Source organism: Coregonus clupeaformis, chromosome 5 (assembly GCF_020615455.1).
Source record: "Coregonus clupeaformis isolate EN_2021a chromosome 5, ASM2061545v1, whole genome shotgun sequence".
In the NCBI taxonomy this organism is placed as follows: domain Eukaryota; kingdom Metazoa; phylum Chordata; class Actinopteri; order Salmoniformes; family Salmonidae; genus Coregonus; species Coregonus clupeaformis.
The window spans coordinates 5,296,644-5,313,043 of NC_059196.1; the positions used below are offsets into that span (position 1 = coordinate 5,296,644).

Here is a 16,400-nt window from a genome sequence, read left to right on the forward strand (position 1 = left end):
TTGGTCGCAACTGGGTCTTCCAAATGGACAATGACCCCAAGCATACTTCCAAAGTTGTGGCAAAATGGCTTAAGGACAACAAAGTCAAGGTATTGGAGTGGCCATCACAAAGCCCTGACCTCAATCCTATAGAAAATGTGTGGGCAGAACTGAAAAGGCGTGTGCGAGCAAGGGGGCCTACATACCTGACTCAGTTACACCAGCTCTGTCAGGAGGAATGGGCCAAAATTCACCCAACTTATTGTGGGAAACTTGTGGAAGGCTACCCGAAATGTTTGACCCAAGTTAAACAATTTAAAGGCAATGCTACCAAATACTAATTGAGTGTATGTATACTTCTGATTCTTATTATATTATTATTATTATTAAAATAAAGTGGTGACCCTAACTGACCTAAGACAGGGAATTTGTACTAGGATTAAATGTCAGGAATTGTGAAAAACTGAGTTTAAATGTATTTGGCTAAGGTGTATGTAAACTTCCGACTTCAACTGTTTGTAAGCCGTCTCCTCTTCCTCAGACATCATGCATGGTTTCCACAGAAACCACTGTTGCTGGATCTTTTCTCATGAACTTTTCCCTGAAGTCTTATGTCCCTCTAGTTGGTGATTTGTTGGAGTGCGGTCTGAAGGAACAGACTAGTGTTGAAGAAACTGTTGATGAACTGTTGAAGAACCTGGTTGATTATTTCAGGGCTGGGAGCGGTTCTGCTCAGGTTTCATACAGTTTTAGTTTGTTCTCCGAAGTACCGGACCAACCTCCCATTCTCAGTAATCCAATCTCCTTCTTCTAGTAATCCCAGATCTGGCCACATCTCACAGGCATTTTAGCTATTCAGCCATGCGGCAGGTAGCCTAGCGGTTAGAGAGGGTTGCCAGTTCGAATCCCACGTCCGACTGGAAAAATCTGTCTGGAAGTGAGCTGGATGCCATTGCCTGCCCTTGAGCAACCCCCTACAACATCAGGTTCCCTGTGTGGCAGCCTCCTGCACCTCTCCAAAACCTGTATGTGTGTCTTTTGGTGGGGTTGGGTTAAAAGTGAAATTGAAATTTTGGTTGGATCTTGTGTGCAATTGACCAATAAAGTAATCTTAATCTTAATGGCATGTACAGTACAGTGCCTATAGAAAGTCTATACCCCCTTGAACTTTTTTTTAAAAACATTTTGCTGCCTTAAAATTAAATCTAGAAAGGGATTAAAATGGATTTTTCTCCTGTACATCCAGACAACCTACTCCACATTTTGAAAGTGAAAGAAAGTTATAGAAAATGTTCAAAAAACATATACAGTGGGGAGAACAAGTATTTGATACACTGCCGATTTTGCAGGTTTTCCTACTTACAAAGCATGTAGAGGTCTGTAATTTTTATCATAGGTACACTTCAACTGTGAGAGACGGAATCTAAAATAAAAATCCAGAAAATCACATTTTATTGTATGATTTTTAAGTAATTCATTTGCATTTTATTGCATGACATAAGTATTTGATACATCAGAAAAGCAGAACTTAATATTTGGTACAGAAACCTTTGTTTGCAATTACAGAGATCATACGTTTCCTGTAGGTCTTGACCAGGTTTGCACACACTGCAGCAGGGATTTTGGCCCACTCCTCCATACAGACCTTCTCCAGATCCTTCAGGTTTCGGGGCTGTCGCTGGGCAATACGGACTTTAAGCTCCCTTTTCTATTGGGTTCAGGTCTGGAGACTGGCTAGGCCACTCCAGGACCTTGAGATGCTTCTTACGGAGCCACTCCTTAGTTGCCCTGGCTGTGTGTTTCAGGTCGTTGTCATGCTGGAAGACCCATCCACGACCCATCTTCAATGCTCTTACTGAGGGAAGGAGGTTGTTGGCCAAGATCTCGCGATACATGGCCCCATCCATCCTCCCCTCAATACGGTGCAGTCGTCCTGTCCCCTTTGCAGATAAGCATCCCCAAAGAATGATGTTTCCACCTCCATGCTTCACGGTTTGGATAGTGTTCTTGGGGTTGTACTCATCCTTCTTCTTCCTCCAAACACGGCGAGTGGAGTTTAGACCAAAAAGCTCTATTTTTGTCTCATCAGACCACATGACCTTCTCCCATTCCTCCTCTGGATCATCCAGATGATCATTGGCAAACTTCAGACGGGCCTGGACATGCGCTGGCTTGAGCAGGGGGACCTTGCGTGCGCTGCAGGATTTTAATCCATGACGGCGTAATGTGTTACTAATGGTTTTCTTTGAGACTGTGGTCCCAGCTCTCTTCAGGTCATTGACCAGGTCCTGCCGTGTAGTTCTGGTCTGATCCCTCACCTTCCTCATGATCATTGATGCCCCACGAGGTGAGATCTTGCATGGAGCCCCAGACCGAGGGTGATTGACCGTCATCTTGAACTTCTTCCATTTTCTAATAATTGTGCCAACAGTTGTTGCCTTCTCACCAAGCTGCTTGCCTATTGTCCTGTAGCCCATCCCAGCCTTGTGCAGGTCTACAATTTTATCCCTGATGTCCTTACACAGCTCTCTGGTCTTGGCCATTGTGGAGAGGTTGGAGTCTGTTTGATTGAGTGTGTGGACAGGTGTCTTTTATACAGGTAACGAGTTCAGACAGGTGCAGTTAATACAGGTAATGAGTGGAGAACAGGACAGCTTCTTAAAGAAAAACTAACAGGTCTGTGAGAGACGGAATTCTTACTGGTTGGGAGGTGATCAAATACTTATGTCATGCAATAAAATGCAAATTAATTACTTAAAAATCATACAATGTGATTTTCTGGATTTTTGTTTTAGATTCCGTCTCTCACAGTTGAAGTGTACCTATGATAAAAATTACAGACCTCTACATGCTTTGTAAGTAGGAAAACCTGCAAAATCGTCAGTGTATCAAATACTTGTTCTCCCCACTGTATATATATATATATATATATATATATATATCATAATTGGATAAGTCTCCACCCCCCTGAGTTAAAACTTGGTGGAAGCACCTTTGGCAGCCATTACAGCTGTGAATCATTTTCATTAAGATTCTTCCAACTTTGCAACTCTTAGAGCAACATATATCCATTGTTTTTGTCAAAATTGCTCAGGCTCAGTAAATTTGGTTGGGGATCATTGATAGACAGCGATATTTAAACCTTGTCTCTGACTTTTTAAACAGATTTAAGTCAGGACTGAGACTAGACAACTCAGGAACAGTCAACACCTCTTGGAAAGCCATTCTGGTGTGTCTTTTGCAAAAACATTTGTGTAATTGACAAATAAAAAAAATCTATCCCAGGGTCTTCAGAAGACTGAGGTGGGTTTTCCTCTAACTTTTTACCTGCGCTTTGCTCCTTTCATATTTATTTTGATCCTAACAAACTCCCCAGGCCCTGCCGGTGACAAGCATACTCATAACATGGTGCAGCCACCACTATACTTGAAAATACAAAGGGATCAACAACATTGCAATCACTCCATATTACTGACCTGTATGACAATGTGAAAAGAAAGAAACCTGTGTTAAAAGATCCACTCCAAATCATCCATTCTGTTTCTGTTCTGTTTTTCATTGAGACAATGACACACATTTTTATACCAAAGACACACCAGAATGGCTTTCCAAGAGATGTTGAGTGTTTTTGGGTGGTCTAGTCTCAGTCCTGACTTAAATCAGCTTAAGAAATCAGAGACAAGGTTTAAATATCGCTGTCTATCAATGATCCCTAATCAAATTTACTGAGCCTGAGCAATTTTGACAAAAATGATGGATATACAAAACCAGTCAAAAGTTTGGACACACCTACTCATTCAAGGGTTTTTCTTTATTTTTTATATTTTTTACATTGTAGAATAATAATGAAGACATAAAAACTATGAAATAACACATATGGAATCATGTAGTAACCAAAAAAGTGTTAAACAAATCAAAATATATGTTATATTTGAGATTCTTCAAATAGCCACCCTTTCCCTTGATGACAGCTTTGCACACTCTTGGCATTCTCTCTACCAACTTCATGAGGTAGTCACCTGGAATGCATTTCAATTAACAGATGTGTCTTCTTAAAAGTTAATTTGTGGAATTTCTTTCCTTCTTAATGCGTTTGAGCCAATCAGTTGTGTTGTGACAAGGTAGGGAGGGTATACAGAAGAGAGCCCTATTTAGTAAAATACCAAGTCCATATTATGGCAAGAACAGCTCAAATAAGCAAAGACAAATGACAGTCCATCATTACTTTAAGACATGAAGGTCAGTCAATACAGAACATTTCAAAAACGTTGAAAGTTTCTTCAAGTGCAGTCGCAAAAACCATCAAGCGCTATGATGAAACTGGCTCTCATGAGGACCGCGACAGAAATGGAAGACCCAGAGTTACCTCTGCTGCAGAGGATAAGTTCATTAGAGTTATCAGCCTCAGAAATTGCACCCAAATAAATGCTTCACAGAGTTCAAGTAACAGACACATCTCAACATCAACTGTTCAGAGGGGACTGTGTGAATCAGGCCTTCATGGTCACATTGCTGCAAAGAAACCATTACTAAAGGACACCAATAGGAAGAAGAGACCTGCTTGGGCAAAGAAACACAAGCAATGGACATGAGACTGGTGGAAATGTGTCCTTTGGTCTGGAGTCCAAATTGGAGATTTTTGGTTCCAACCGTCGTGTCTTTGTGAGATGCGGTGTGGGTGAGCGGATGATCTCTGCATGTGTAGTTCCCACCGTAAAGCATGGAGGAGGAGGTGTTATGGTGTGGGGGTGCTTTGCTTGTGACACTGTCTGTGATTTAATTAGAATTCAAGGCACACTTAACCAGCATGGCTACCACAGCATTCTGCAGCGATACACCATCCCATCTGGTTTGGGCTTAGTGGGACTATCATTTGTTTTTCAACAGGACAATGACCCAACACTCCTCCAGGCTGTGTAAGGGCTATTTGACCAATAAGGAGAGTGATGGAGTGCTGCATCAGATGACCTGGCCTCCACAATCCCCCGACCTCAACCCAGTTGAGATCGTTTGGGATGAGTCGGACAGCAGAGTGAAGGAAAAGCAGCCAACAAGTGCTCAGCATATGTGGGAACTCCTTCAAGACTGTTGGAAAAGCATTCCAGGTGAAGCTGGTTGAGAGAATGCCAAGAGTGTGCAAAGCTGTCATCAAGGCAAAGGGTGGCTATTTGAAGAATCTCAAATATAAAATATATTTAGATTTGTTTCACACTTTTCTGGTTACTACATGATTCCATGTGTTATTTCATAGTTTTGATGTCTTCACTATTATTCTACAATGTAGAAAATAGTAAAAATAAAGAAAAACCCTTGAATTAGTAGGTGTGTCCAAACTTTTGACTTGTACTGTATGTTGCCCTAAGAGTTGTGTAAAGTTGGTAGAATATTAAAGGTGCTTCCACAAAGTATGAACTTAGTGGGGTGGAGACTTATTCAATTATGATATTTCAATAATAAAACATTTTCTTAATTTGGAAAATGTTCTATAACTTTCTTTTAAAATGTGGAGTAGGTTGTGTAGATCTGTAGAAGAAGAAAAAGAATGTAATCCCTTTTTAGATGAAAAAAGCTCAAGGGGGTGTAGACTTTCTATAGGCACTGTACTGGATGTACATAGAGCAACTTTTGTTATACACATTACAAACAACAAAAGGAGCTACTTCACACACTAGAATATGTAAAGCTGAACAGCTCAACATGGAACAATGCACTGATTGTAGACTACATAGTTGAAAGCTGTCATAATATTAATCTTTTTTTTTGTGATTAAATATTTATTGAGTTTTCACACAACATAAAAAAATATATGATAAAGAAGATTTATAGTTCAAAGTTGGTTGGTTTGCCTCTAATCTCGTCCACCAGCTGGCTCTCTCTGTCGAACCATCTGGTTTCACAGCACCTCAGTGCATCACAATCTAGCATAACCTATAGAACCTCCCCCCTACATTGTGGAATTCAAAGCGCAAGCAGTTTAAGTGATTTAAGCAATCGGAAAATCTGAAAGTACGCATCTTAGAAATGGGAAAATCTGAAAATACGCATCTTAGAAATAGTTTTCACATATAAACGTTATATGCCCGAACTCAGAATCAATTGGTCTTCCCAAAAATAATATGGTCAATGTGATAGAACATTAATTTTGATTGGTCCCATCTAATACAGCTGTAGCAGGCTCGCTCCCACTCCCACCTCGATTTTAATCACACCCATTTCAAGTCCCACTTTGTGGCACAGTGATACCAGGCTCTGTGCCAGAAATTCGAGCCTGGGGATGAGGTTAGTTTACCTCCACCTTTATAGTTTAGCCTAAGCATGTAGTTGTGTGAGACTGTGTATTAGGATTATTCTCAACATCCATCCTGATGTCTCTTTAGTTTTATAGATACAGACAAAATATGTGGTAACCATATGGCACTAACGGTGTGGGCGTGTTGCATGTATGTCCTGTATGTTTAGAAAACCTCTGGATGTGTGTGTGCGTGGCTTCTTCAGTGATTACAATAATCTCAGTAGTTTCACTGGCCATGGCCTGTGTGCTTATCTCTAAAAGAAAATCAGTCTAAAAATTCTAACTCCACCATCTGCACATACATATCAGGATTATCTTTATGAAGGACATTGACTTCTGTTATACGGTTAATCTGTGTGGCCGTGTAAACTGTCAATAGATGGCACCGAAAATCGTATTTCAGCTCAAAATCAGTATTGTATATTTAGAGAACCGGTATTTCTGTAGTTACAGTGGCTTGCGAAAGTATTCACCCCCCTTGGCATTTTTCCTATTTTGTTTTCTTACAACCTGGAATTAAATTAGATTTTTTGGGGGTTTGTATCATTTGATTTACACAACATGCCTACCACTTTGACGATGCAAAATATTTCTTATTGTGAAACAAACAAGAAATAAGACAAAAAAACAAAAAACTTGAGCGTGCATAACTATTCACACCATCCCCCCCCCAAAGTCAATACTTTGTGGAGCCACCTTTTGCAGTAATTACAGCTGCAAGTCTCTTGGGGTATGTCTCTATAAGCTTGGCGCATCTAGCCACTGGGATTTTTGCCCATTCTTCAAGGCAAAACTGCTCCAGCTCCTTCAAGTTGGATGGGTTCCGCTGGTGTACAGCAATCTTTAAGTCATACCACAGATTCTCAATTGGATTGAGGTCTGGGCTTTGACTAGGCAATTGCAAGACATTTAAATGTTTCCCCGTAAACCACTCGAGTGTTGCTTTAGCAGTATGCTTAGGGTCATTGTCCTGCTGGAAGGTGAACCTCCGTCCCAGTCTCAAATCTCTGGAAGACTGAAACAGGTTTCCATCAAGAATTTCCCTGTATTTAGCGCCATCCATCATTCCTTCAATTCTGACCAGTTTCCCAGTCCCTGCCGATGAAAAACATCCCCACAGCATGATGCTGCCACCACCATGCTTCACTGTGGGGATGGTGTTCTCGGGGTGATGAGAGGTGTTGGGTTTGCGCCAGACATAGCGCTTTCCTTGATGACCAAAAAGCTCAATTTTAGTCTCATCTGACCAGAGTACCTTCTTCCATTTGTTTGGGGAGTCTCCCACATAGCTTTTGGCGTGTTTGCTTGTTTGCTTGTTTTTTTCTTTAAGCAATGGCTTTTTTCTGGCCACTCTTCCGTAAAGCCCAGCTCTGTGGAGTGTACGGCTTAAAGAGGTCCTATGGACAGATACTCCAATCTCCGCTGTGGAGCTTTGCAGCTCCTTCAGGGTTATCTTTGGTCTCTGATTAATGCCCTCCTTGCCTGGTCTGTGAGTTTTGGTGGGCGGCCCTCTATTGGCAGGTTAGTTGTGGTGCCATATTCTTTCAATTTTTTAATAATGGATTTAATGGTGCTCTGTGGGATGTTCAAAGTTTCGGATATTTTTTTATAACCCAACCCTGATGTGTACTTCTCCACAACTTTGTCTCTGACCTGTTTGGAGAGCTCCTTGGTCTTCATGGTGCCGCTTGCTTGGTGGTGCCACTTGCTTAGTGGTGTTGCAGACTCTGGGGCCTTTCAGAACAGGTGTATATATACTGAGATCATGTGACAGATCATGTGACATTTAGATTGCACACAGGTGGACTTTATTTAACTAATTATGTGACTTCTGAAGGTAATTGGTTGCACCAGATCTTATTTAGGGGCTTCATAGCACCACTTTTCCGTTATTTATTTTGTATAATTTTTTTTAACAAGTTATTTTTTTAACTTCACCAATTTGGACTATTTTATGTATGTACATTACATGACATCCAAATAAAAATCTATTTAAATTACAGGTTGTAATGCAACAAAATAGGAAAAAACGCCACGGGGGATGAATACTTTTGCAAGGCACTGTACTTGCATTGGTTTTCATTACAACAAACCCTCTCGTGCAGTGTTGCAAAAATGCTAGTCTCTCTCCTCGACAAGCAACACAAATGCTGGCTCGAAAAGGCTAACAATATGTAGAGTTTAGATACATTATGCCGGCGCTACTAGAAGGCTTTTATGGAATGGAGTGCTCATCCTGGGTAAAATAATTTGCTGACAGTACATTTGGTTCCTGAATTGCAATAGGGAACACAGTCTACTGTTGCGTTCCCTATTGTAAAGTATTTCCCCTGTCTGTCTGTCTGTCTGTCTGTGCAGGTCATCTCCTACAGTAATGGTGAGCCAGGGATAGGTAGTCCTGAGTTCAGGAAGCGTGTTGGGTTCAGCTTGTCCATGCCCTCGGCCAATCTCTCCATCTACATCAACAACACCCAGGAGTCAGACTCAGGACGATACCTCTGCAATGTCATCATCCCTGGAGCCGCCGGACTCTCTGGAGAAATGCGCCTTAATGTCAAAGGTACCAACCGGACTGGACACCTGGATTCTGGCACTTTCCAAAAATACTTGACTGTTTTTTGGGCCAGGCCTCAGAGATGGAAACATAAAAGTGTAAACTGTACAGTTTGTACATATGCACTGGGCTGTCTCTATAATATTTTCCCACAGCTTCAACAGATGGAGAGAGAGTGTTGGCAAATTTCCTTTACCTTGTGCAGTGTGGCCACCATTCTTAGAAATACAGTACCCTGTTCAATTGAAATGGGTTAATACAATACTTCAGGAGGTCGATTGGGGGTCAAATGTAGAAGACCAAATCCTTTCATTTGTTTCTCTCATAGCTCTTCTGTTGTTTCTAACTATCTGTTCTCTCTCTCTCTCAGTCCCTCCCTCGCCTCCAGTGTGCACAATGACTGGGTCATCTGTGCTGAATGGCAACGTGACACTGAGCTGTAAGTCCAGCTCGGGCAAACCCATTCCTCATTACAAATGGACCAAGAACGCCCCCATGTCAGAGGTCTTCTTTTCCCCCATGCAGAGTGAGTACTCCCTTATATCTCTACCAATAATGTTAGCCAATCAATCACATTACCTCTCTGCCTCAGTTACGTTTTATCATGATACTGAGTAGTCCCCATCAGAATGGATTGAATTCTTATTGAGTGTAAAAAACATCTTCCTAATATTGAATTGCACCCCTTTTTGCTGTCAGAACAGCCTCAATTTGTTGGGGAATGGACTATACAAGGTGTCGAAAGCATTCCACAGGGATGCTGGCCCATGTTGACTCCAATGGTTCCCACAGTTGTGTCAAGTTGTCTGGATGTCCTTTGGGTGGTGGACCATTACACACAGGAAACTGTTGAGTGTGAAAAACCCAGCAGCATTGCAGTTCTTGACATACTCGAACCAGTGCGCCTGGCACCTACTACCATATCCTGTTCAATGGCACTTCAATCTTTTATCTTGCCCATTCACCCTTTGAATGGCACACACACAATCCATGTCTCAATTGTCTCAATCCATGTCTCAATTGTCTCAGGTGACATCAATAAGGGATCATAGTTTTCACCTGGATTCACCTTGTCAGTCTATGTCAGGTGTTCCTAATGTTTTGAATACCTGTGATAGGATAAAGTAATCCTTCTACCCCCCCTTACCCCACCCCCCCCAAAAAAATAATAATAATAATAATAATTGTAAAGTGGTTATCCCACTGGCTATAAGGTGAATGCACCAATTTGTAAGTCGCTCTGGATAAGAGCGTCTGCTAAATGACGTAAATGTAAATGTTCTACACTCAGTGTATGTACTGTATGAGCTAAGGATCACAAATGATAGCTCACCTCCATCCATCACCAATGTATAGCACTAACCCATGTGATGCAGAGTAGCCACTACTAACCAGCACTGAAAACATCTGCCACTACTGTGGATGGGTGCAATATCATTTTAGCCAATGCAAACTGTCATATTGTCCTCTTCACAACAGCTCCATATGGATTATTGTAGGAAGGAGCCCTACCTGTCACTAAGATTGTCAAAATGAGAACTAAGGGGCGGCAGGTAGCTTGGTGGTTAAGAGCATTGTGCCAGTAACCGAAAGGTCGCTGGTTCTAATCCCTGAGCCGACTAGGTGAAAAATCAGTCGACGTGCCCTTGAGCAAGGCACTTAACCCTAATTGCTCCTGTAAGTCGCTCTGGATAAGAGCGTCTGCTAAATGATGTAAATGTAAATGTAATAACTAGCTTCTAAATATTAATTAACATTGACATAAAATGGAGATAATTCCAAATGAAATACAAATATATTGTTTCAGAGATTCAAATAGGTTAGCCTATACAGTGGCTTGCGAAAGTATTCACCCCCCTTGGCATTTTTCAATTTTTTTTGCCTTACAACCTGGAATTAAATTTGATTTTTTTGTGGGTTTGTATCATTTCATTTACATACAGTGAGGGAAAAAAGTATTTGATCCCCTGCTGATTTTGTAAGTTTGCCCACTGACAAAGCCATGATCAGCCTATCATTTTAATGGTAAGTTTATTTGAACAGTGAGAGACAGAATAACAACAAAAAAATCCAGAAAAATGCATGTCAAAAATGTTATAAATTGATTTGCATTTTAATGAGGGAAATAAGTATTTGACCCCTCTGCAAAACATGACTTAGTACTTGGTGGCAAAACCCTTGTTGGCAATCACAGAGGTCAGACGTTTCTTGTAGTTGGCCACCAGGTTTGCACACATCTCAGGAGGGATTTTGTCCCACTCCTCTTTGCAGATCTTCTCCAAGTCATTAAAGTTTCGAGGCTGACGTTTGGCAACTCGAACCTTCAGCTCCCTCCACAGATTTTCTATGGGATTAAGGTCTGGAGACTGGCTAGGCCTCTCCAGGACCTTAATGTGCTTCTTCTTGAGCCACTCCTTTGTTGCCTTGGCCGTGTGTTTTGGGTCATTGTCATGCTGGAATACCTATCCACGACCCATTTTCAATGCCCTGGCTAAGGGAAGGAGGTTCTCACCCAAGATTTGACGGTACATGGCCCCGTCCATCGTCCCTTTGATGCGGTGAAGTTGTCCTGTCCCCTTAGCAGAAAAACAACCCCAAAGCATAATGTTTCCACCTCCATGTTTGACGGTGGGGATGGTGTTCTTGGGGTCATAGGCAGCATTCCTCCTCCTCCAAACACGGCGAGTTGAGTTGATGGCAAAGAGCTCGATTTTGGTCTCATCTGACCACAACACTTTCACCCAGTTCTCCTCTGAATCATTCAGATGTTCATTGGCAAACTTCAGATGGGCCTGTATATGTGCTTTCTTGAGCAGGGGGACCTTGCGGGCGCTGCAGGATTTCAGTCCTTCACGGCGTAGTGTGTTACCAATTTTTTTGCAGAAATTACATCTGCAAGTCTCTTGCGGTATGTCTCTATAAGCTTGGCACATCTAGCCACTGGGATTTTTGCCCATTCATCAAGGCAAAACAGCTCCAGCTCCTTCAAGTTGGATGGGTTCCGCTGGTGTACAACTTTCTTTAAGTCATACCACAGATTCTCAATTGGATTGAGGTCTGGGCTTTGACTAGGCCATTCCAAGACATTTAAATGTTTCCCCTTAAACCACTTGAGTGTTGCTTTAGCAGTATGCTTAGTGTCATTGTCCTGCTGGAAGGTAAACCTCCGTCCCGGTCTCAAATCACTGGAAGAGTGAAACAGGTTTCCCTCAAGAATTTCCCTGTATTTAGTGCCATCCATCATTCCTTCAATTCTGACCAGTTTCCCAGTCCCTGCCGATGAAAAACATCCCCACAGCATGATGCTGCCACCACCATGCTTCACTGTGGGGATGGTGTTCTCGGGGTGATGAGAGGTGTTGGGTTTGCGCCAGACATAGCGCTTTCCTTGATGGCCAAAAAGCTCAATTTTAGTCTCATCTGACCAGAGTACCTTCTTCCATATGTTTGGGGAGTCTCCCACATGCCTTTTGGCGAACACCAAACGGGTTTACTTATTTTTTTCTTTAAGCAATGGCTTTTTTCTGGCCACTCTTCCATAAAGCTCTATGGACAGATACTCCAATCTCTGCTGTGGAGCTTTGCAGCTCCTTCAGGGTTATCTTTCGTCTCTCTGAACTGTTTGGAGAGCTCCTTGATTAATGCCCTCCTTGCCTTGTTCGTGAGTTTTGGTGGGCGGCCAGGTTTGTTGTGGTGCCATATTCTTTCCATTTTTTAAAAATGGATTTAATGGTGCTCCGTGGGATGTTCAAAGTTTTGGATATTTTTGTATAACCCAACCCTGATCTGTACTTCTCCACAACTTTGTCCCTGACCTGTTTGGAGAGCTCCTTGTTCTTCATGGTGCCACTTGCTTGGTGGTGCCCCTTGCTTAGTGGTGTTGCAGACTCTGGGGCCTTTCAGAACAGGTGTATATATACTGAGATCATGTGACACTTAGATTGCACACAGGTGGACTTTATTCAACTAATTATGTGACTTCTGAAGGTATTTTTTAAAATGTATTTGTCATTTAGCAGACGCTCTTATCCAGAGCGACTTACAGTTAGTGAGCGCATACATTCCTGCCGGCCAGAATTGTGCGCCGCCCCATGGGTCTCCCGGTCGCGGCCGGCTACGACAGAGCCTGGATTCGAACCAGGATCTCTAGTGGGCAGCAGGTAGCTTAGTGGTTAAGAGCGTTGTGCCAGTAACCGAAAGGTCGCTGGTTCTAATCCCCGAGCCGACTAGGTGAAAAATCTGTCAATGTGCCCTTGAGCAAGGCACTTAACCCTAATTGCTCCTGTAAGTCGCTCTGGATAAGAACGTCTGCTAAATTACTAAAATGTAAATGTAAAATGTAGTGGCACAGCTAGCACTGCGATGCAGTGCCTTAGACCACTGCGCCACTCGGGAGACTAATTTATTGCACCAGATCTTATTTAGGGGCTTCCTAGCAAAGGGGGTGAATACATATGCACGCACCACTTTTCTGTTATTTATTTTTTAGAATTATTTGAAACAAGTTATTTTTTTCATTTCACTTCACCAATTTTGACTATTTTGCGGATGTCCATTACATGACATCCAAATAAAAATCCATTTAAATTACAGGTTGTAATGCAACAAAATAGGAAAAACGCCAAGGGGGATGAATACTGTAATCCTGATATTTTTCCACTAATTGGTCTTTTGACCAATCAGATCAGCTCCTTTGCCAATAGAATCAGAATTGGGCGGCCTGTGTAAACACAGCCATAGTAGCATACTGATCTCCATGTTTTTACTTGTAGATCTGTTCAGAAAACCCATTCAGGGTGCATTCTCCCATATGGTATTATCTCTCCTAACCTTCTCCTCTGGCATGTATTGCCAGGGGGTTCGCTTGTTAACTCTGTGAGTCGGGCTACATTTTGAGGACAAATGTGTGGTGTGTTGGCGCCTGGCGGTGGGATTGCAGATCCACATTTTTCTATTTTATTTCTCTCCAGTGAGGTGACTGAGTTTTTTCTTTGAAATGCCATAACATGCATCACTTAATCCTCTTTAAAGACTGGGAAATGTGCGCTATGTACACACTGCATGCAGAGAGAGAAAAATATCAAATTGAGGTTTATTTCTCATACTATACTGCACATATGCCTGTTATATTGTATTATTTTGTGAAGAGTTGTGACAATTATTGTGAAAGCACCAGCTGTTTCTGAGCAATAATGAGGCTTACACTGATTGACCAAGTATTGGAATAGCTCCTCCTCTGATCTCCTCGCTTCTTCTATAGATTACCCAACTAATACACTTTATCTGTTTCACTGCCTGATTGACGCAATATCCAGGACTGTGGGTTTGAATGCACCACCAAACACACACAGACAAACCTGCATAATCTCTAGGAGTTGAAAACACTCTGATCCTCTGTATTTTTCTCTTTGACCTGGCATATGCTCTCTGTGACATTGAGCCTCCACCCCTGTGCTCTACTGGCATTCTAAAGGGCACTTGGTATTATCAAACACAAGTGTACATTTGTATTGTTTTGGTCCAGCAGCAGCAGTAGGCAAAATATTTTCTGCTACTGACAAATTTGGCAAGTTTCAGTTGTTTTATAGTAGTAACTTTGTCAGTGGTGGCACAGTGCCTAGCCTAAATTGCCTGTATGCCCATGGAACAAGCGATGCGATTTACGACACCATGTGACCGATCCTACCTAGAAGCATTGAAGCAAATAGTCTGCTTGTTTTAATTTCATTTGATTTAAAACCAAGCCTATGTCAACTATTCTCTTTCGTAATGCTATACCAACGTAACTGCAAATGTAATCTTGCGTATAGAACAATTGGCATGTCCATGCATGGCTCGCACATGAAGCAATGCAATTTAGCCTACTGTAGCCTATATAAGGCCTTTTCCGCTTACGAAAGTGCTGTGTAAGATAATTCCATAATGAAGCCAATTACTTACTTACAATGTAGACTGCATACATTTATCATACTATCCAGGTCTGTGCCCAAACAGTTTGAGCTTCTACTTCTAAAAATCCACCTTTCCAGAAATAAGTCTCTCACTGTTGCCGCTTGCTACAGACCCCCCTCAGCCCCCAGCTGTGCCCTGGACACCATATGTGAATTGATTGCCCCCCATTTATCCTCTGAGTTCGTACTGCTTGGTGACCTAAATTGGGATATGCTTAATACCCCAGCCATCCTACAATCCAAGCTAGATGCCCTCAACCTCACGCAAATTATCAACGAACCTACCAGGTACAACCCTAAATCCTTAAACATGGGTACCCTCATAGATATCATCCTGACTAACATACCCTCTAAATACACCTCAGCTGTCTTCAACCAGGATCTCAGCGATCACTGCCTTATTGCCTGCGTCCGTAACGGGTCCGCGGTCAAACAACCACCCCTCATCACTGTCAAACGCTCCCTAAAACACTTTAGCGAGGAGGCCTTCCTAATTGACCTGGCCCAGGTATCCTGGATGGATATAGATCTCATTCCGTCAGTAGAGGATGCCTGGTTGTTCCTTAAAAGTAATTTCCTCTCAATCTTAAATAAACATGCCCCATTCAAAAATACAGAACTAAGAACCGATATAGCCCCTGGTTCTCCTCAGACTTGACTTCCCTTGACCAGCACAAAAACATCCTGTGGCGTACAGCATTAGCATCAAAAAGCCCCCGCGATATGCAACTTTTCAGGGAAGTTAGGAACCAATATACACAAGCAGTCAGGAAAGCAAAGGCTAACTTTTTCAAACAGAAATTTGCATCCTGTAGCACTAACTCCAAAAAGTTTTGGGACACTGTAAAGTCCATGGAGAATAAGAGCACTTCCTCCCAGCTGCCCACTGCACTGAGGCTAGGAAACACTATCTCCACCGATAAATCTACAATAATCGAGAATTTCAACAAGCATTTTGCTACAGCTGGCCATGCTTTCCATCTGGCTACCACTAACCCGGCCACCAACTCTGCACCCTCTGCTGCAACTTGCCCATGCCCCCCCGCTTCTCCTTCACACAAATTCAGACAGCTGATGTTTTGAAAGCGCTGCAAAATCTGGACCCCTACAAATCAGCTGGGCTAGACAATCTGGACCCTTTCTTCCTAAAACTAGCCGCCGAAATTGTCGCAACCCCCTATTACTAGTCTGTTCAACCTCTCTTTCATAACGTCTGAGATCCCCAGAGATTGGAAAGCTTCCGCGGTCATCCCCCTCTTCAAAGGGGGTGACACTCTAGATCCAAACTGCTACAGACCTATATCCATCCTGCCCTGCCTTTCGAAAGTATTCGAAAGCCAAGTTAATAAACAGATCATCGACCATTTCGAATACCACCGTACCTTCTCCGCTATGCAATCCGGTTTCCGAGCTGGTCACGGGTGCACTTCAGCCACGCTCAAGGTCCTAAACGATATTATAACCGCGATTGATAATAGACAGTACTGTGCAGCCGTCTTCATCGACCTGGCCAAGGCTTTCGACTCTGTCAACCACCGCATTCTTATTGGCAGACTAAATAGCCTTGGTTTCTCAAATGACTGCCTCGCCTGGTTCACCAACTACTTCTCAGATAGAGTTCAGT

General features: G+C 42.4%; 1 protein-coding gene across 2 annotated transcripts in view; it reads left to right on the forward strand.

The window, feature by feature from the left end:
* esamb (endothelial cell adhesion molecule b) overlaps positions 1-16,400 on the forward strand; it is an 87,996-nt gene that overhangs the window by 61,900 nt on the left and 9,696 nt on the right. For both annotated transcript variants that reach the window (XM_041876979.2, XM_045215129.1), the window contains exons 3-4: positions 8,630-8,831; positions 9,196-9,351. In XM_041876979.2, the coding sequence (XP_041732913.1) occupies positions 8,630-8,831; positions 9,196-9,351 (358 nt within the window). The remainder of the gene's footprint in view (positions 1-8,629; positions 8,832-9,195; positions 9,352-16,400) is intronic.